The sequence below is a fragment of the Corvus brachyrhynchos genome, unplaced genomic scaffold, assembly GCF_000691975.1.
Source record: "Corvus brachyrhynchos isolate BGI_N302 unplaced genomic scaffold, ASM69197v1 scaffold83, whole genome shotgun sequence".
NCBI lineage: Eukaryota > Metazoa > Chordata > Aves > Passeriformes > Corvidae > Corvus > Corvus brachyrhynchos.
In genome coordinates, this window is record NW_008238464.1 from 6,360,040 (window position 1) to 6,382,561 (window position 22,522).

Genomic DNA, 22,522 nt, shown 5'->3' on the forward strand with positions numbered 1-22,522 from the left:
TTGGCTGTAAGCATTTGGCTGGCAGCTATCTGGAATGCTGTGGTTGCTACAAAACCTCAGGTTTAAAACCACTGTGACTCTGCAAGTCCAGGTGCTAGAAAATAAAGCCCTGGACATTATGGAGAGATGACTGAAAGACAGGCATTGTAAAACAAAAACAAACAAACAATTTTTTTTTTATTTTAAATTAAGGAAGTTGGGAAAGGGCAGTTATGGGAAGAAAATTAAATGTCCTACTGGACTTGGCAGTGTTAAGTTTTTGTTGAACTTGATCATCTTACAGGTCTTTTCCAACCTAAATAATTCTACCATTCTATGATAATCCTTACCTACTTCACATTTTGACCATGCACCAAGACAGTTTTTTCTAGAATTATTAACAACTTTTATCTCATAGTCACCAAGCTCATAATCAGCTTTTGAATCCAAATGTGTCAGTTCAGTTTCACTTCATCAGGTGGGCTTCCAAGCCTTTCCATTTCTGCATTTCAGCCATTTTCCTCCCCTGTGATACTAGTGATTGTTTCCTACTTTTTCTAATGTTTTGTCCTCTTGATGGCATCACCTTGACTATCAACATGGAAAGTCCTAGGCTGTCATGGTGTGCATAGTGCATGCTGGCTGGGATTTGGGAGGGTGAGTGCTAATAAAAGTGAACCATTTCTGGACTCCCACAGTCCTGTGTGAGTGCAGCAGCCCAGCCCCAAGGTTATGCTACTGCCAAGGGCTGCAGTGGATCAGACCATCAGGAATAGAATATTTTCAATTTTTTTGCTATTTTTGTCAAAATTTATCCAATAATTAGTGAGGTATATTAAGAAACTTTAAGCCCTAGAATTAGGTTTTCACATGTTCTCTTTGCCTAAGGTGCAGACCTGGCTAGTGTTTAATTCAGTTTCTACATATATTGCCCTTGCCTTAAGAGTCAAGGGTTCCCAAATGTACAGTTGATCAAACCCTTCAAAGCAATGCAGAGTGAGACAGAGACATGCTTCTGTCCATGCCATACTGCTACTGTAACTACAGCACATTAGTGATCCCCTGGTGCAAATAATACAATTAATACATTCCCAGTGTTGTTTAAGCACTTCAGAGGCAGCCGCCACAGTATCTGGTTACATTCTCTGGGTGAGGTCATGCCATGAGAGCAATTCCACCGCAGTCTGCAGACAGCACTTACCCTTTCTTGCGCTTCTACATCTGCCTTGCATGAATTTAAGAGCTAATCTTCTTCCAGAAATGCTGCACTGCAGCCTAGAGACCCTGCCTATCTTGTCTGCTATTTCTGAAATAACCCAACTATTTCCTATTTTCAGTTCTGAAAACAGGAAAAGCAGCTGGTAGGGCTTAAAACCTTTACTCTCACAAACTAGATTTACTTCCCATTGTGCTTTCCAGGGGCTCTTTTTAGGATTTCTATTTAATCGGAAAGACTAGATCCTACAGAATCCTCTTCTCTTAATGCTTGGTAGCACTAGATATTCATTTCAGGTCTTTCAAACCAGTAAATATTCAGAGTACCTGTACACTGTCATGGCTGAAAAACACACACTTTGCAGTGGTAGCCTCAGTCTTACTCTGTTTTGCTGAGGTTTGTGGTCTTGTAGTACCGCTACAGTCAAATGAGAAGCCTCCAGATGCTGGAGCTGCCACATTGCTGGACAATGGTCACTTTCTGATGTGGACTGACAGGTCTGTGCTCAGATGGATATAGATCGATTAGAAGAGATTAAGTCCTCTTCAAACAGGTGATTTTCTCCCAGTGACTTTTGGCCACACTCTCTGTGGCACGAAGGTGGGAGGAAAGGCCCATCAGCCTTCACAAGCAGATGGAGTGCAGTGGAACAGGCAGAAGAAATGAGAACTGACTCCCCTGCACATTCCCAAGGAGGTTCAGTGGCTCCAGTGCCTTTAGCTGATGCAGGCTCAGGTGGTGGCAAGAAGGAAAGATGTGTGTGCAGAGCTGCTGAGTGACATAGTGCCTGTCTGCTTGGGGCTGCTGCTCTGGCTGCTCTGGGGATAAGGCCACACAAGGCTCCAGTGAGGAAGCCTACTCCTGCCTTAATACAGTAAATCCAAGCCAATACAAATCCAAGGCACAGGAATAGGTCTGCTTTTCTTTAGTCAAGTCTTGCTACTAACGTCTCTCAGGGTGAGGCTACAGACCTTCCCACAATACCTGCAATAGCTATGTTGTGTAGTTAAAAACTTAGACTTACCACTGGCTTTTACACAAGTTTCTAATGATGCAATTAGCTGATACTATTCAAGGCTATAATTTTAGTTATTGCTTGATGCAGTTAGGTATTTAATTGCTTATTATAGTTGATTACTTGCATTGATTACATTACTTTGATTATAGGGTTTGTTATATGAACTGATTGCTCTGTCTTGATTGTAATGATGTTGTGCCATGTGAGTAATTAACGTTTCCACAAGAATGCAAGAACTGTTTATTCTGTTTCTGGTAATGTAACTCAAATACATGAAAAACTGCTCCATCTCCTTCCTTTTGCCTTAATGCCATCAGAATACATAAGAAGTCACAGAACCACAGAATATTCTGAGTTGGAAGGGACTCACAAGGATCATCAAGTCCAACTCTTAAGTGAAGGGAATGATCCCACACAGGGATCAAACCTGAAACCTTGGCATTATGAGCACCATGCTTTAACCAACTGAGCTAATCTCATATAAATCTCTAAGTACACTACTGGAAAAAATGTCAGTTTGGAAGACATTGCCTTTACACATCTGAAATACTGAGTATCCTGCTGACTGAAATGTACAGGGGTTTCATTTATAATGTTCTTTTGGATTTATTTTACAGCAAAGAGAAGGAAAAGAGGCTGCACTAAAAACATCTAATTGAGCAATAGATATGTATTTTAATATCTACATCTACAAATTAAATGCTGGAGGCTTAATTAACATTGCACTGCTGATTTTAATTTTCAGGGCATGGCACAACATATCCCTATTATAATTTAAATAATGTAATAACAACTTCATGTATGAAATTTTTATGTTAGGTATTGAGCAGAAAACAGACAGAAAGCAGGTGTTTATGCCCAGCAATTTGCCATCAAAGCTCCCTATCATTCCTGTAACAGAGAGACCCCCACTGACACACATCAGCCAGGCTGACAGGGCTCATCCAAATGCGAAGGACTGCAGGACTGGGCCCCAAAATGTAAGAGAGGAAAAAGTCCATGAGAGAAGCCTCAAGAGGAACGGAAAGACATGAGTTATAAAAGTAAAATAGTCTAAACAATTAGTGAAATGGTTCATGAATGCCCTGACTGCTCAGGTACAATTAGCTTCTCCCCATCTCCACTGGCTTGTCATTTTGAAGCTCAGATGCATTTCAGAGGATCAGAAATGTTGAAATACATGGCACTCACTGCTCCAGAGGCAAAGAAGTCACTGAATATCCTGATGGGTGGGAATGTGGAGAGAACTGCACTGAGCCATACACACAAGAAAATTCTAGGCAGATTTGGCTAAAAAAATTCTTAACTATGTTACCTCCTTGGAATTTATCATAAGAGACTGAATAAATATATTACAAGTGTGAAGTTCCATAATCTAGCAGTGGTGATGCAATACACTTTAATAAGCTCTTAACAGAGCCATAAATAATTGTCTATCAAAACTTTGTTGAATACCTGGGAACATACTTTCCATGGACGTTATATGCAACTGAATAATCATCCACCCACAGAGAGAGAAATTCCTGCTACATGATACGATTATTCATACTAATCATGGTTTCTTCTTAAAGGTGAAGCAAATAAAACCTTTTGCTAGGGCAAATTGCAGCATACTGAAACACCCTTAATTTTTACTCTAGTAGAATTTAAAGACTTCAGATCCATGTAAATAAACAATGCCTTTTCCTTTTTTTTTTTTTTAACTCCACTATTTTCTGCACTGAGCAACTGAAAACAGTTTTTCTTTTGAGAAACAATGAAAAAAATTGTGAAGTATTTTTGCTGCAATCTGAAGTCTGCAGGTGGTTACTTTCTCTCCCTCTATATATCTGTGTAGAAGCTTTGCAGTTTTTTCACAGAAAAGAAATGTCTGTTGTTAGTTTAGAAACATTTCTGAGAATAGGAAACAATAAAGGAAATTATCTTCTGCTGGCAGCACATCAGAGTGAAGTAGATTATGCTTTTCAGAACAGACTGCAAGCCCTTTGCCCCAGTTACCCACCTTTCTGAGGATTAAAGTGTAATTAACTTGCTTTGTATGCCTTGCATAAATTCCATCATGGCTGGTGCTTTGCAAAGTAATGAAGTAAAGATGGAAGTAGACAATAAATCTCCCCTGACCCAAGCTGCTATTCTACATTGCTGAACAAATTCTGCCGTCTCTGTCACTCACCTGATTTTTGGATATATAGAAACCACACAGATGCAGAAGACTATAGTCTATGTACAAATGCAGAAGACTATAATCCATGGAAACTAAAATACCAGTGTAATTTTAAATTTGGATCAAATCCTTCTCACTTTCTCACATCTCATATTATTTCTTGCATTAATAATATGATTATCAATATCACTAAAATTTCAGTGTAGAATTTCCCTATCCTATTTCCTTATCTCTGGAGCTGATTTACAATGTACTCAGTGGAGTTTGTACCTATCTAAATACATTAGAAGCAAAGCTAAAAGAAAATAAATTAATTTTCAGAGCCAAAGAAACTGGAAGTGCCAGATTTGCTACTATCCCATTGTGCTAAAAATTCTGCCCAGTTGTACACTGACATTGTGGTCTATGTGCAACGGGATCATGCCATTAAATGGCAGTGGCATTTAACCATTAGCTTTCAAACAGTCAAACATGTGGGTCATTCCCTTAACGTTTTCTCACAGTACAAACTCCCAATCTAAAACAGAAGAGCAGTCTTCCTCCCTCCCTATTGCATGTAATTGTAGTAAGATGGTCTTACTGCATCTGCACAGAACTCTTCCCTCAAAGCTGCCTTGCTGCAATTTGAATGACCAAAGTAATGACATTAATGAGAGATCTCAATTTGGGCTGTTACATCTCAAAGAGGGAAGCCAATGGACCCGTGTTTATGTCAGGGGCCTAGGGAATCCTGGACCAACCCTTGGTTTTGCCAGCAGTGAAGGGATTTGTTCTATACAGTGGGGCAGAGGGGAAACGAATTCAGAACCTCTCTTCTTCCTTCTCACAGCAAGTGAATTCCTCTTTGATATTCAAACACAGTGTGTGTGCTGCCTAATGGTTTAGACATTTCTGTTTGGTTGGCACAATACCAGCCGTTTTCCCTCGGGAGAACAAGTCACAGTGGGGAAGAAAAAAGGGATTTTAAAGAATTTACAATTTGGCTAAACCTGAAAGGAATTTCAGGGGAAAAAAAAAAAAAAAGGCACTGTATAAACAGGGGGCTTTGTCCCTGCCAGGGTGAAAGGCTTTGCAAACTCAAGGGGGAATCATAAGATGTACTCCATAAAAAAGGGTTGCCATCATTTTTCTTACTACAAAATATCTGGCAAACTAATGCATACCACCAGCTCCTCTGTAATGTCAGTATATTCAGGCTGCATGCATAGTACTTACCTGTCTGGAAACAGAGGAGTATCCAACTGCAGATTTGTGGGTACAAAGACCCTGTATCTGTGTTCTAGACCAGAAAACATTAGTAAGATGGCAGTTTAGTTGACGAGTCCCTGGATGCATCCAATACATTCAATATATGTGTATTCATATATATTAATATATTGAATGTATTCATCATTGGGTTGTTTTGTACGTTATCCAGTATGTGAGTAATAGTGGTTTTAGTAGAGATATTACTTCAGTTATGTTCATGTAAAGATTGCATTTCCTCTGTTGATTTGAAGACCAGCAAACCTAGATCAGAAATCTTGATAAATGATTTTCAAGTGTTTTTAATCGATCAAATCCTAAACATTTTCCAGCAGAGAACAGGTCCTGGCACCACACAGACAGGTCTAACAAGAGGTAATAGAGTTTTCACCTGACTGTAAAAATAGTTCACAGGAGCCTTCTTTGAAGACCCTGCTCTAGAATGACCTCCTGAATAACAAAGGCTAATTTCATTCCAAGACATATGCTTCAAGTTCATAACCTCTGGATAAGCTTCATAAGATTACACAAAAAGAAGCTTGGGATTTAAATATTTCAGTGATGGAGAACTATCCATAACCTTGACAAAGCTGCTTCCATAATTCATTATTGTCAAAACCATGTCTGCTCCATGGTTTGAATCTCTTTAGCATTGACTTCAACTCACTGCATTTACTTTGTTTTTTGCAAGAGACTAAAACCCTTTGCTATCAGATAACCTTTGACTACACTGATACATTAGAGAGGCCATGATCAATTTACCTGTCAACCTTTCCTGTGTTAAATGAAATAAATCATTTTTCTTTAGGAAGATCACAAATGAAACAATTTTACCTTGGTGGACCCTCAATATAAAAATCACTACTGAACTAGCACTAGCTTTCAGTTATAAATGTTTAGTACTCCCTCTACTAAAAAACCAAAAATACAACTGCACAGACTTTCACAGATTCACAGAATACTTTGGGTTGGAAGAGACCTTTAAAGCCCATCTAGTAACAATGAGCATCTTCAACTAGACCAGGCTGCAGAGTCCTGTCCAACCTGACCTTGAATGTTTCCAGGGCTGGGGCACCTACCACCTACCCCTCTGGGAAACCTGTTTCAGTGTTTTACCACCCTCATCGCAAAAAATTCTTCCTTATATTTAATCTAAATTGACCCTCTTTTAGTTTAAAACCATGACCCCTTGTCCTATCAAAACAGTCCCTGCCAAAAATTTTGTCTCTATCTTTCTTATAAGCCCCTTTAGGGCTTATAAGGCCCCAGCTGGTTTCCATGGACCCTTCTCCTCTCCAGGCTAAACAACCCCAGCTATCTCAGCCTGTCTTCACAGGAGTGGTGCTTCATCTCTCTGATCATCTTTGTGGTGCTGCTCTGGACTTGCCCAAAGGGGTCCATGTCCTTTCTGTATTGATGAGGACTCCAGAGCTGGATACAGCACTCCAGGTGGGGTCTCACCAGAGCAGAGCAGAGGGGCAAATCACCTCCCCTGACCAGCTGACCACACTGCTTTGGATGCTTTTTATGGTATATGCTATGCCATGCTATTATATTAATGAGTCATGCAGGATGGAAATGGAATTAAAAGTAATTAGCTGTAATTTTGTCTCATGTGGCAACATGGAGAACGTAAAATGCATTTAGTGCTGTTCTCCAGAGAATCCATCTAACTTAATTCCAGTGAGAAATTATTCTTTGAGTTGTGCTTTCTACCAACTGTTGTCAAGGTAACAACTTTATTAGACATGGAATACAACTATTTTGTTTTTTCTTCAAAGGGAAAGCCAACAGGCTTGCTCAGAACATTTTCAAATGGCTTTTTACAGCATCTGGCCTGTAGTGTGCAAGACTGTGGCCTGTGTTCCATGCCAAGGGCATATGGAGTCACCCTGTAGTAAAATGCCGCGGTGGCCGGCAAAGCCGCCAGTCACCCTGCTGCTGTTCTTGCCTGAGCGTCTGTAACCTGCATGAGAAGCTCCAAAGATGGGCAGAGGATTGACATCCTCGGCCGCGGGGTATGCAAGCCCCGGATGGTGCTGCCAGCTCCTGAGGGCACACATGCAGCACCAGCATCCTCTGCCCAGGCCTCAGGGAGCAGCTGGGAGCCCACAGGGCACTGCTGGGCGGGCGTCTCTGCGCCTCTGCCAGGGAACTGCTCGTACCACAGAAACCAGCAGACCTTCATCACATAGAATGTATTTATAATGCAGCTATTTGTGCACTAGGTCGGGGCTGACAACTTGACACTACTTAATAGAGAAGCTTTGGAGTTCTACAAACCAGAGCTCAATTTGCATGAGCATCCCTCAGATCAAAGACTCCATTTTCCCATCGCCTTGTCTCTGTGCCTCCCAGAAAGTGAGTTTACATAAAATGCCTGTCTCATTGAACAGTGTTTTGAGTTAACATATATAAAGAGAAGGCAAATATCTCAAGTTTAGTATCTAAACTCCCAAATCAGTGGGTAATTACCCAGCTGATACACTTCAGCAGTCCACAAGCTGCACTTAAACCATGTGGGCGAAGATCCGAATCCAGGAGTGTTTTAATATCCTCTAGTTCAGCTAGGTTTGTTCTCAGGTTCATTTCAGGGCTTAGCACCTGATGATATATTCTATTTTAATTAATTCCTTAAGCCATCACTATCAAGAGGAAGAAACTAGGTCAGCTGAAATTAAATTAAATCTATATTACACAGAAGTGGCTTTGCAGAAGAGGAGAGGAACAACGTAATACTGCTTGGTTTGGTGTGCATTCTAGATCTTAACTTGGACAAGCAACTCTGACTTCCATAGCACCCAGCTTTTCCTTCACAGAATCACAGAATACACTAGGTTGGAAAAGGCAATTTATTCACTTCATACCTGGATTTCTTGCTGCTGGCTATTTTAGGCTCTTCCTGGAGCACAACTGCAAAGCTAAGGATCATGTGGCAATGGTCAAGGCTTGCAGTCATGAATAATAGGTTGCAGGTACTGCAGAGAATAATGTGTAGCTGAGGTGTGGCAGGGTGTGGTGGGAGGAGGTTGTAGAATGATCTCCAATAGCACAATTGGACTATTCTTGTCTGCTAAATAACAAAATGTCTCAAGCAAACATAAATGCACATAAATTCCTTTAATCACCATATTTTTCGGAAATAACATCACTACACTTTAATTTCAACTTTGATTTATTTCACTTGATTCTGGTTTGGGTTTTTTTTAAAGGTGAATTACATCTGCAGTATTTTTAAAATAAGCTACTGCTATTTTAAATCAAGCTACATTTCCTTCAGTGCTCTTAATTTTATAAATGGTGTGATCCAGAGCTTTCTATAAAGCAAAGTAAGTCTTAAATAATTTAAGTATCTCTTTTCTGAAATACATCCATTTCCTGGAAGAAATGTTGTCAATTTCATGCCTTCTTGGGAAGGAAATAAAACAGAGAAAAGTATTTTATTATTCTATCCACAAGTTTTATAAGAGCAGGAGAAAATGTGCAACAATGGTAGTCCCCACTCCACTGCAGGCACATACTAGGAAAAATCTGTAATTATGTGATTTGTCCTCTTCACATCCTTCCCAGCTCAAATGAAGCTAAAAGCAAAATGAAGAAGGGGACACATTTCTTATTTCAAATTTGTGTGAAGGATGTTATATTTGTTGTCATTCTGAAGACTGCTTGGCTTTAGCTACCATTTCTCACAAAAAGCTTATGGCTTTAGTATAGGCTAGCCACCTGCTATGACATGGCAGGAATTTGTCCTTTCCCTGACTGGAGGACAGTTTAGTCCAACTCTTCAGCAGTTATGTCCCAAAGGCAGTGGACAAAGTGGCAACAGCACAACCCAGGTCTGAAAAAGGCTGGTACTGCCTGTAGGGAATGGACTGAATGTGGTGCTGATGCTCTTCCTGTAGGAAATGAGCTGTGATGCAAAAAGGACATAACACAGTGGCAATGACACCGTAGTCTGCATGGCACATGTTCTTTTGATAAGGCCCCACCATTCCTGTAAATTACATTGGGAGCACACTTACACTATCAACCCTACAGACTTTCCCAGGTGTTTTAGTCAGAGAAATTTGGTGATGTACACGTTTACTTCACCTTATCCTATCAAGTTCCTTATTAAGCAGAGGAGAATGAGTTGAAGTGAGTGTGATCATACTGAGATGTAAATTAGTTTTCCAACAAATGGTGCTACTTAGTATTTCTTTGCTCTGCAATAGGTGAAGGAGACAGCAATAGATAGCTGTGACACACAAAACTAAGCCCAAATGTAAACAAATGGACGTGGATTTCCATGAATCCTGTCATGATGTGACTGAAGCAGGATCATGTTATTGGGCTGTACATCTCCAGCACTCTGGGGAATGGCTGGATGGTGACCAGCCCCTTCCAGCCTCCAGCTCTGCATAGGGGATGCAGTCATATCCAGACACTGACCTAACCAGACACAGAACTGCACCCCAGATTGTAAAATGTGTTTTACTTGGGTGAGTGCAATGACTTTATGCCTTGGTGTTCTCCTACTGAAGACACCTAGAAAGGAGAGAGGGGGGACGCCTGTCTCTGTGCTTGAGATTGAGCACACACTGTCCCCTGACACAGTACCTTGCCTCAGAGAAGCTGTGTCTACCCCCAAGCAGTGGGGGGCTGTGGCTGCACAGCTGCACTGCAGTTATAAGGTGTAAGACTGTACAAGTGCCATCTGAACACTTCCTAATGATCACATTAAAGCAGGACAGAGATAAGTCCAGCTCCTGGGAAATTACACAATCACAGAATCATCTAGGTTGGAAGAGACCTTCAGGATCATCCAGTCCTACCATCAACCTTAAATCACCGCTACACCATATCCCTAAGTGACACATCCAGATACCTCTTGAACACTTCCAGAAATGGTGACTCCACCATCTTCCTGGGAAACTTTTCTCCAATGCTTAACCACTCTCTCAGTATCCAATCTGAATCTCCCCTGGCTCAACTTAAGGCCATTTCTTCTCAAACTTCCAAGTGGAACATAGCAGAAGAGACTGACCTTCCCCTCACTATGACCTCCTTTCAAATAAATAACCTCCCAACCCCAGTTCCCTCAGCCACTCCAGGACAGGTCCAAAATTTCGATAAGTGGCAGTGGTTTTCCAGGGCTCAACCACTGATTTTTCTGGAGCAGGGAATCTAAATAGGAATTTGCTCCCCTCCTCTTTTAAGCAGCTCCCATGGAAAGGCTCCCTGGGCCTATGCTAATCAGAGACAGTTAAACCAGGTGTCATCCAGACCAGCTACAGGGTAAATCCAAGAAAAAGCAGGCCACTTCAGCATCATGCAGGGTCTGTATAGCACAAAACATCAATCCTACAATCCAGAGCATTTATCCATGCTCACATTGCACGCTTCAGTTGGTTATACCAATAGATGTCTCTTGTCTTATGCAATACATGTGTGACTCTGAAACCCACGTTTGGTTCAAAGCCCTCTTCAATAACAGTAAAATATAAAACAGTTTATAACTTTATGTTCCAAGTGATCTAAAGCCTAGTTATTCTGAGGTATTTGCTAACAGAAATTCAAGTAGGGTTCCACTGATGCCAGTGTGGTTATGCTGCCCCTCAATGAACAAAAGCAGAAAGATGAGCAGGCCCATGGTATTTCATAGCAGAGAGAGGCTAATATACCATCACAGTTGCTGTATTATTTAGCATACTACATCTGACCTCTAATGTCTATTAACACGTATAACTACTTATTTCCTGATGATTTTGGAAATCAAAGCTCAATTAAAAGCTAGGGTTTAGACTGATTTTCAGGTATTCTATCACAAAAGATAGAACAGCAAACAACACATTTCTAACATATAAACTGGAATACTCAAATCCCATCAGGTCTTCTGGTGCTCATCACTGTCTGTGCCCACAAAGCCTTTGTGCAATAGGAAACAAATGCTGGTAGTGGTTGAAATGCCTTCCTTTTCTAAGCAGATATACCTTTTAGCATGCCTTTCATTACATCATTTTATATCACCTCTCTATTTGGAATCTCCACCAAGAACAATCAAAACCCTAATATACTGCTAAATATAAACCAAAAGAAAATACTTTCCTGCTAGAAATGACATAAATAATCCAAATTGAAAGATTACAAAATCACTGTACTTACTATGTGCCGTGCTGCGAACACTCCATCAACTATTGCACAACAGAAGGCTGCCACCACACCAAAGCTGATAAACACGATGGAGGCCACCAACTGAGAAGAGAATAACAGATGGAGCAATGTTTTCAGTAAAATTCTTTAAGTAAAACAATTACACTAGTTTTTCAAGTATTCTGAAATTATGGTTTCCGCTGCTGTAATTCACTTTAGATCAGTGTGTCAGGATGACACTCATGCAGTAGTAAAAAGGCAGAAATTCTTGATGCTGAGTTGACAGACCACCAAGCCTACTAGAAAAAGTTTAAATCTTTCAAGAGAAAATTAGGTCAGCTGCAAGAGTTATTAAATTCAAAGGTGATTTCTTCCAAATCAACTTATTTAATAAAACAGCAGAGCTTTGCCATAGGGACATGGCAAAAAGTCATGTTTCCATTGGATCACATAAATCTTTAGAGCTTTACTATGTGGTATTATTTCACACCAACAGATAAAGACATCCTTAGTAAGTTAATAACTAGCCTGTGAACTATTCAAAATCTTTTGTCATCCCAAATAGCTTATGCCACAAAAAAATCAGAGATTCACAGGACTGGTACCTGTGGAAGGGCTGGGGTGTGCTGCCTTGGTCCCTGCCCTTGTTGGGGTTTCCAGCCTCAGAGTGGGCACAGCAGAGCACAGCAGAGCTCAGTGAGTGTCCCAGCTGCAGCACAGACAGCACACTGTCTTCATTAGCCTACTAGCCATAGCTTCAGACCTTGTTCTACCTCCCAGACTGCTTCATTCATTAATTCTCTCTCAGCAGGATTGTGGATGGTGCAGTGCTGGAGCACAGGTCTGGCACAAGCAGTGTGGTGGTATGGAGGGCTCGGGGTGAAAGGCTGTGCACTTTGGGCATCCTGAGGCTCCTGCTCGCTGTGCTGCAGCTCTGACAGCAACTGCAGGGCTAGAACAATCCCAGACACGGCAAGTTTCCTGCCCAATTCACTCTGGAGAGTGCAACAGGACTTAGAAAGAACATGGAATACATCTCCACCAGGGACCAGTCGGAGTGCTGTTGGCACATGCTTCTGAGATGACACTGGATTTTGAGGTCCCGCCTGAAGGGTGCAGTGCTGTGAGCCAGGTGAGATGAAGTCCTGAAAGACCAACTCTACACTTGGCAAGGTGATCCCCTGGGCTGGTTAGCCCCAATGCCATCAGAAGAGGAAGAGATGCTGTCAATCCTTCATCTCCCAGAGTAGAGGGTTTTGTGACGTTGAGGACTCTGCATCCTGAGTTTGGATGAGTGGGTTCCTGCAGGGTATAAGGTGAACCTAACATGCACTCTCTGGCTATGTTTTTAATGTAATGTCTCTGGCACTTCTCAGGCAAAGTCACAAGAGGAACCCTTTGAAACACCCTATACAATAGGTTCATTTTAATTTACAACAGTATTAAGTTATAGTTAATAACAGCAACAGATTAAAAGATTTTCTTAAAAACTGACAGGACAGCATCTTTTATTGATAGAGCACATGGAAAAGGGATTCAGTTAATAATGTGGAATGTTTTTGTTATTTACTAGTCATTAAGTGCTCCTTCACAACATGTACTCCTGAAATGCCCAGGTACAAATTACCAAAATTACATCCATACAGTTCATATATCCTTTTGCCTATACAAAATCCAGATCTGCATTACCTAGATCCCATTTTCACAAATCTGTAAGGCATCACTAACTCACTTGAAAAATGGACTCTAGCTTGAGCTAGGTTAAGCACAGTACAATGTCAGTAGAGCTTCCAGGGGATGCAGCATTGGTGATTTTCTCAAAAAAATTTATATTGGACAAGTAAAAAACTACAGCCATATAAGCCCGCAGCTTGGACACATAAGTCAAAGCAACATCACGTATTTGGAGATAAGAGCTCTTGGTGAATTGGCAAAAAAACAAGCAACTTAAAAGCAGAAGGATCACAATGGTTTCTGACACATTCCTTTAATCTCTCCTTAGCTCATGTCTCATGCAATCAGAGGCAAATCAGCACTGCCATAGGGATTGCTGTGGAATTGAATCCTCAGCATGGGGACAAAAGGGGCACACAAACGTGGCTGAGGCTGATGATACCGTCAGATCTTGGGAACCTGCTGCATTCCCCCTGCAGCCAGCTCCATCTGGCTGAAACCCTAGGAAAGCACTGTTGGCTGCCTCACCCTTCAACCTCTGCTAGCCCGTAGCTCTCCAGTGTGGAAGGTCATGTCTCATGAATTTGGTTGTCTAAAGATCTTGGCATGCAATTCATCAGATCTAGAAGGCTGTGGACTCCTATCACTGCAGAGCAGTGGGCTGTGCTGCCCTGTGGCAGCTGCATTTGCTACAGATCCTGATCTCTTTATTTGAAAAAGCAGCAGTGTTTAAAAGTTCTGATTAAGCCATTATTGTCTGATACCTCTATCTTGTTTTTCAAGTCATAGCAGTCAATCAACTAATTAGTGGGCTAAGCCAGGTGTTTCCAAATTGCCTGAGCTCAAGTTGAACTTACTGGAAGCTGACCTCAAGGTGGCTTTTCATTTCACACATGAACAATTTATTGATGATCTACAATCCCCAAACCAACATTTTCCACTCATGGAGATAGCTTAAATCACCTAATGAGTGTGCTGGCATTTCAGTTTCACCATATAGCCTTAGGGGACCACATATAAAGGTGCAGTAAATCACAGTATAGACAGGAGCTATGGAGTTGGCTTTGCACTCCTCTGTCATGTTGGAGATCACCTACCCTTCCAAGGAGTTGTGTGCAAGTCAAAGGTTTACAGCCAGAGCTGCTGATCTTATCCATGCCTACTAGCAACTACTTCAGTGAGCCATCCCTTTAGAATCAATACCATTTCCTGACTGAAGTCATACTTATTATGATGTCAAAGTGGCAGAATGTGACACTGAGAGCTTTTTATGACTTAAATTGCCTTATAGATATTTGAACGATAAAAGAAGTAATAATACAAGAACAACACAAAAAAACCTCCTTCAAATAAAATTACAGATTTATATTCTCTCTTAAAACTCTCATTGCTTATTAAGAATGTGAGAAACACAAAAAACTGAGCACAAAATTAATTACTTCTGAAAATTGCCAAGACAACTAAATGAAGAGCTGTTGTAAATTCAAAAGCTAATTTTCCTGAGTAGTAGGGGATTGCTGGAGACAGTCTAGGACTGTCTAGAAAGAAAAGCAACAGAGTTCATTTAAAGATAGAGAATGCTTGTTGACATGTAAAAGAAATAGCACTTTTAAAAAATAAATACTGATCCATCACATCATCTTATATCCATTTTCAACAGCATTATGTTTTGTCAGGACAACTATTCATTATTTATAGGAATATATTTGAACAGCTGTTCAATAAACAGTTTTGCTCTTGCTGTTCCACTGGTGTGCTTGTCTATAGCTATTGCCCCCAGAACATGTTTGCACCTGGTTCTTGTATAGAGTACAGTAATTTGGTTATTTACAAGGGAGCCATAAAACCATTTATTAAACACTGAAAACTCTGTGTTTTCAGTGTGGGCCTAACAATCAAACCCAAAAGGCAGTTGTTTAACAGAGGGGTTTTAGCAAAAGGGAGAGCAAAATAGCACATGGAATGAGGGACTTCTGTAACCATTATTAACTGAAGAGCTGTAATCTATCTTCAGCAGTATCACAGAAATATGAAAACGCTTAAAAATGCAAAACTAGTGAACGACTGGACTGCTAGATTCTTGCATGCTGCCTTCTTTCAGAAAAGGCATGCATTTTTTTTCAGAATTCACCTGTCTTGGACAACCTCCTGTCCTTCAGCAGGCATACAACACCACTGCCTGCACCGTCACCCTCCTGTCCACGCAAGACTAGTGAAGGCAGCAGGGGATACACAGTAGCCACGGATGCTAGTCACAGACTCTTGCTCAGCTGCCAGAAATGCACCTGGCACAGAGAGTTGGCAACCAAGTCTTCCACAACAATTCACATTTTTGGAGATAAGAGCTGGCCACAGACCAGACCCAAGAGGTAGTTTGATGAGGCCACCCCAGCTGCAGCCACACTCTCATGCACACACTGCACACAAACACTGCCCCTCAGGTCCCCAGGCACGCTGTGTGCTGAATGACATGCTGCTGGTGACATGTCCCTGCTGTGTCACATGCAGAGAGACCTGCAGCCAACATCTGCCAGCAGACCCAAAGAAAACCACACTGCGCTGCAGCATTAGCACATGCTGGCCACAGGCTGGCACCTCTCTGGCTGTTTCCAACATCCCTGAGGAATACTTCTGGGAGCTAGCTAGACTCTCAGTTCCGGCACATCCCTGGTTTCCTCGTGATTCTAATTTAGCCCTTACCTATCCTCAGCCAAAATGTCTCAGATAATAACAGTCATTTCTAGCACCAGATATTGTGTGAGAGGCCTCACTCTCTCAATTTAGACCAAGCAGATCAGAGACTGAAAAATGCATGGATTTTTGTTTTCAAAATCACCTTGGTACTAGATGCAAGTTACATTACATCTAACAGACTCACTTTGCTCATGCTAAATGGCTACTTCTGCACTGCACATCCCCTAATGTCTCCAAGCATTGTGCTGTTCATCAAGCCTCTCTGGGATTCTTTTCCAGGCAGAGAAGGAATCAGAATTACCCTGATCAATGTAAATTGAGAAACACTGTAACTCAGTATTTTTTGCTCTAGAAAGTTAAGTCTTTGCAAAACGCTGTGTAAATGTTATGCCACAGGTTTGTAAAGTCCTTTTTTATTCCCACACAGGTTCAAGTATTTGGAAAATAAATGCATGGCGCAGTTTGTTGTAGGCTGCCCCTAAAATTACATTCCCCAAATTACAGTTTAATTCTGTGGGCCTTTTTACTGGTTTGATTTCCCCATGTCCCCAAGATCAGAATTTAATATAGGCTTAAATAAGTCTGCTGCACTTTTTCAATGGGGATGATGATGTAGAAGTTTACAAAAACTCTTATCACAAATCCAAAACAGAGAATGATTTTCCACCCTGGTGCAACCAGGGAACTGGAAAAACCAATCTCAGCCAGGAGCTGCATCTGTTACCATGGTACCTCAGCGAGTCTGTAGATTAATAGCCCACAAAATTAAGACAATTAAACTCATTGCACTGCACTGTATTTCAGATGCTGCTGTCAACTAAGCACTGCCTGTCTTGTGAAATGGGTCTGTATGTAAGTACTTCAATTGTGAGTTAATTTTCTCTAATTTGGAATGCCCTGTCCTGTGTGGCCCCTTCTCACACAACAGCACAACACAACAGTTTTCCCTTCCCTTAGGACAAATGTTTTGCTGCTGTCATGAAAGTGAAACATGGGCAAGACTCCTACAGTTTTCACAACTGAGCTAATTAGGAGGTTTCTCACAACACCAGGTAATGTGCTCCACAATTTATGGCCTGACAACATACTCTTTCCAAAGGTTGGTTCTTAAATAATGGCATGGCTGTAATTGAGGCTCTGCTGGGGAGTTGTCACACCACAGGAGATAGGATTACACCATGTTCGTTATTCATTAACGCCAACTGCAGTCATAGCCGTGCACTAGGTACAATGACAGAAATTCGTAACGGTGAAAGACTTTCATGATATGCGGTCCAGTTCCTAAGGGAACCCTACGAAAAAGCTGGAGAGGGACTTTTCATAAGGTAGTGAGAGGACAAGGGGGAATGGCTTCAAACTAAAAGAGGGAAGCCTTAGATTAGGTATTAGGAAGAAATTCCTTACTGTAAAGGTGGTGAAGCACTGGAACAGGTTGCCCAGAGAACCTGTGGATGCCACATCCCTGGAACTGTCCAAGGCCAGGTTGGATGGGGTTTGAGCAACCTGGCCTAGCAGAAGATATCCCTGTCCATGACAGGGGGGTTGGAACTAGGTTATCTTCTCTTTAAGGTCCTTCCCAACCTAAACCATCCTGTGATTCTATGATTCTGTGTTGTCAGGTGTTTAGATTCTAAAGTCTCATTCTTAGATCAAGTGACCAAGTAAGAAAACTACAGCCTTTTCACTGTTGAACTCAGCAAGTCCAGTCATATGTTGTTCAGTTTTACCAGCAAAAACAAAGATCTTTGATTCAGATTTTCTTCCTTCCCTCTGTTATTAATAGCATCTCAGGGCAGAGACTTGAGCCTGTGTGATTGCTCATGGTCAACTCAAAGGGCATCTTCTTCTCCAGTCCTTAGTTTGGTTCCCTGCTGTCCAGCCCTTTCTCCTGCTCTGTCCCAAAGGGCTGCATCCCTGCATCCCAGCTCCTGTGCTTACCCAAACACATAGGAAGCCAATGAAACTCACTCCATAGGCAGAAAATACTTATTCCCTCAAATGAGTTAAATCAGAAGACTGTAGAGAGCGATGAGCACTAGACTCAGTGCAAATGTGAAGGTGACACCATGCAGCCATGACAGAAGGGAAGGAGGCAGAAGTGCTGACAGCAGATAATAGATTGTTTCACCTGTTCCATGTAATTTACAGTCCTAGGGATTATCAAAGTAAAAGCTAGGTTTTAGCTGTAATGAATAAATCATAAGGACTGGGGTTATTTTGTTGTTTGTGGTCAAGGAGTCTTTTGTTTTACTGCCTGTGAAGAAGTCTGCTGTTTCCCAGTATCATGTCAGGGATAATTAGGAAAAATACCAACAGGAAAAGGCCAGTTGGTGTAACACAGGCAAGAGAGAAGTCCCATGAGAAATTTAAGCAACCTCACATACATAAAAAGGTTGAATTAATTAGATAAAAAAAGGGGAAAGAATACAGAAACCACATGAGAGTTATAAATTATTATGCCAAAGAAAAAAAACAAGATTAAAATCCCCTTTCAAAATTAAGGTAGAATTTTCATTTGGAAAATTTATCTTTTTTTCTTGCCTCACATCCTTCCTGAAGGGCAAAATTGTGAAAGTCAGGATTTGGAATACCTTTTGTTATACCTTAGGTACTCACAGTTAATTTTTATCATATGTAGGCATCAGTAAAAAGTAGGCACACTGCTTTCTCTTCTTCTCTTCCAGTGGTATTGCTGCTCAGCTTTTGTAGATAATTCATCATACAGGCTACACACAAAGGCAAGGGGCTGCACAAGTGTCCAAGGATGGGAAATGTGCAGCAGGGTGACTTCATGGTCCTAGCTCTGCCCCAGCCCAAGAAGGTTTATGCAGAACAGTTGAGTAAGAAAAGAAAGAGAGCACAGGTTCTGAGTGTGCTTACTCCAGCTCCTAAAGGCACACACAGACATCTTTAGGACAGGGACTACTTCTTCACTAATGAACAGACTGCTCGAGTTGCTGGGAACTTTACTTGTGCCATTTGCTGTGACAGTTTGTTATGGAGATGGGGGAATTCAGCATCTGACCACATGGACACATGCCCGGGGTTGTGTGATGGCTGGGCTGCGCCCCATGACTGGAGGTGGCTCACACAGCCATGTTTGCTTGCTATTTCCCTTTAGGGCATGAAAGCCCATAGTTCCAAACTGTCCCCTAGTACCCTTGATGTTAAGCTCCTCACAAGGCCTCCCCAGCCATTCACCACTGAGCGTCCCTCCCGTCCTCCTTCCCTGCTCCCTGTCAGATGTGCCATCCTCACAGCTGATCAGTACAGCAGCTTAAAAGTCCTCTGCAACTCCAGTTACCTAGAAGAGTAGCATGGAAACATTTTGCCTTAACATTGTACTGTTCAAATAAAACGTTGCATGCTAACTCTAACAGTTCCCTTGTCTAGGTCTCTGTTGTTTCCACCCTCTAGAAATGTGTTCTTGAGCATTAATCCTTAACTTATACCAACGCATTTCCTTTACTCTTTCTGTAGCTCATCTTGTCTTTTTTTCTAACCTGATAAAACATAAGAAGATACCGTTTATGTGAAAAAGGTTATATGAAATAAAATATGAAATAAAAACAAAGTTTCCTATATTTTTATAATTTTTCAAGAAATTAAAGATTGGTGGGAATTAAATCAATAGCCATTATGAAACACGAAACAAAATTACTGGGAAAGGTTACCTGATTAATACATTCTTTCTTCTCTCATAATCTAATATCAGCTACAAAACCAGACTTAGAATAGCTACAAAATTATTTCAAATTGTTTTACAAGCAAATCTCTACTAGAATGACCAATCTACTGAATAAAAACCCTATATCAAGCAGTTTCTGTGCACTTAAGACTTTGAAACTGGAGTCACCATTACACTGCAATCAGAGAATGAATATGATATATGTGTAAATGAACACATATTAAATTCAAAATAATTCCTTCACTGATGAGTAAAATGCTTGTCTTGATTCACTTAAAATGCCACCACTGATGATGCACTATCAGGTCTCCTGGGATTTTGGTAGAATCTTAGACTTCACTGGAGTCCAACAGATATTATTAAAACATTTTTTTTTTAAATGAGACTGAACTGTACTTGTTTTACATTTTCTAAGAAACAGAAGGAAACCTAAAATTTTTTTTTTTCCTGGTGCAGGGTTAGTTTTATTACCACTGCTCTTTTAAGCCTCCACAACATCTAAGAACCCCAGATCATATCCCAGTAACCATTACTGCAGTTCCTGATTTTCCTTCTAGCAAGCAGCACATTTTGTCCCAAGTTTGAATTGATCCAACTTCCCTAGTGGCTGACCTTCTCTACTTCAAGGAGGTGCAGTACATATGCTCTACTTTTCTTCCATCCCATTAAATTAGCTGCTGACTGTATGATCAACCCCCTTCCCTCTGTTTCAGACTCTTACTGCTATGTAGGGGAGCACTGGGGCTTCTCATGGCAGTTCAGTGTAGTGCGCTTTTCCAGATAGTGCTGTTCTCTGGCCACCTTTATACAGAAAAGAGTAATCACCTGGATCTCACAGCTGAAGAAATGCTAATGGTTTTGGAACCAGCTTAATCAAGTCTTAGTCCAGTAGGCACTTCAAACTGGTATGAATTCCCCTTTGCAAACATCAGCAAAAGCACTTAGATAAGAACAGTTAAAAATGATTACACATTTAAGGACAAAATTTAGTCTAGAAGAAAAAACTAAATACAGCATTAAAAGGAAAGGGAGCAAAAGTGAAATAAATTTAGATTCACTGATAACAGTGCTGACATTATCAGAATTAATCACATACTTCCTTTCATGGATGGTCTTTTATTGCTTAAACCGGAACAAGGTCACTTCATGACTTAAACAGCTGTTCAGAGCAGCATGAGAATAACAAGCCAAAAATACATAGGATACCATGTGTCATAAAAGTTTATGATTCCTGGTAAAAAATGGTGGAATTTACATAGATCAAGACTGTTAGAGCTGACTGTTTTAGCAGCAAGAACTATTTTTACACCAAAGTCTCTGTTTTTACAAATCCTCTTTCACTCCACAGTGACTGCATTGGTTTCTGAAGATACACACACACTCTTTATCAGAAATGCACAAATTACAAGTTTTCATGTAGTGAAATTCTACCTACAGGGCTGGAAGATTGTCCATCAGGGATGCTCAGCTGTTTAATTTGAGCTAATTCTTCAACAAGAGGCCCAACAACTGCCTGTCCTTTTCACAGGGCACACCCCACCTCACTTTCTTCACCATGCACACACCAGAACTCATCCCAGGTTCCTTGCTGAGACTTTCTATCCCATGCTCCTGCTTCCTACGAAGAGTAATTGACATCTTTATTGCTCCAAACACATTTCATGGGTCATAAGGTTTACTTTTGTTTTCAACTGTGTGACAGCAACACTTTCATTACATAAACAACACAAGAAAACAAACTGGCAGTTAAAAAGTGCCCTATTGTACATTTAATCCTGTGTGCTGTTCCCAAGCACAGATCAGAAAGGAACCACATCCCAAAAGACTGCCACTTAAGATAGAGAACTTAAACTGAGTTGGTGTTTTGAGTCTCTGACTCAAAAGAATGGTGACAGTCTTTAAAGATTGCAGTACTGAAAATAAGCTGTGGTGATGGTAATATGTATTTTCATTCATATAGGTATATATCTTCTTTCTGTTTCTATAGAATTTAAGCTTCCAGAAGCAAACTAAAGTAATTCTGGTTGCTGAGGAAGCTCCCCAAATAGAACCCAAAGTATGTCTTTCAAAAATTTTTCCTTTGTAATCAGTAATCCATTTCTTTCTTCCAATGGTAACAGTGAAAACGTGGTCATTTCTTATCTGAGACTGAGCTAATCCTATGTTTTGTCACAAGGTGAGAAACCTGAGGTGGGTAAGAGCTGGGACTGGTACAACCAGTGGACCAGCACGAGGTTGTGCGGGAGAGAAGGAACTACAGTGCTAGGCTGCAGGTGGAGGTACTTGGTGGCATCTCTCAAGGTATGTCAGACACAGCCCTAATGATGGAGCACAAAGATTGCTACAGACCTGACTGTGCTTCCCATTACAGCTTTGCCAGCTGAAACAACCTGGTACACACATCTACGAAGAGCATAAAAAGCATTTTGCCCAATAAAGACAAAATGTCAGTGGCACAGTGGCATAGACTTCTTTGTCATTATCACAGGTGTTTGCAGGACATGTCAGCTGTAAATACATATATGTGAGCATATATTACAGATCATGTATTATGTGGTTATAATGTCATAGTACATTTCTATATTATAATATTTACATATAAATAAATATTTGCATGTCTAGCTGATGAATCTGTGCTGGTAAAATCTGAAAGCATACACCTGTAGACGTGTAATATGAAATGCCAGTCCATAAGGAACTAGATCAAGGAAG

General features: G+C 40.9%; 1 protein-coding gene across 1 annotated transcript in view; it reads right to left on the minus strand.

The window, feature by feature from the left end:
* TMEM255B (transmembrane protein 255B) overlaps positions 1-22,522 on the minus strand; it is a 66,930-nt gene that overhangs the window by 23,496 nt on the left and 20,912 nt on the right. The window contains exon 6 of the mRNA XM_017736977.1: positions 11,767-11,856. Within this exon, the coding sequence (XP_017592466.1) occupies positions 11,767-11,856 (90 nt within the window). The remainder of the gene's footprint in view (positions 1-11,766; positions 11,857-22,522) is intronic.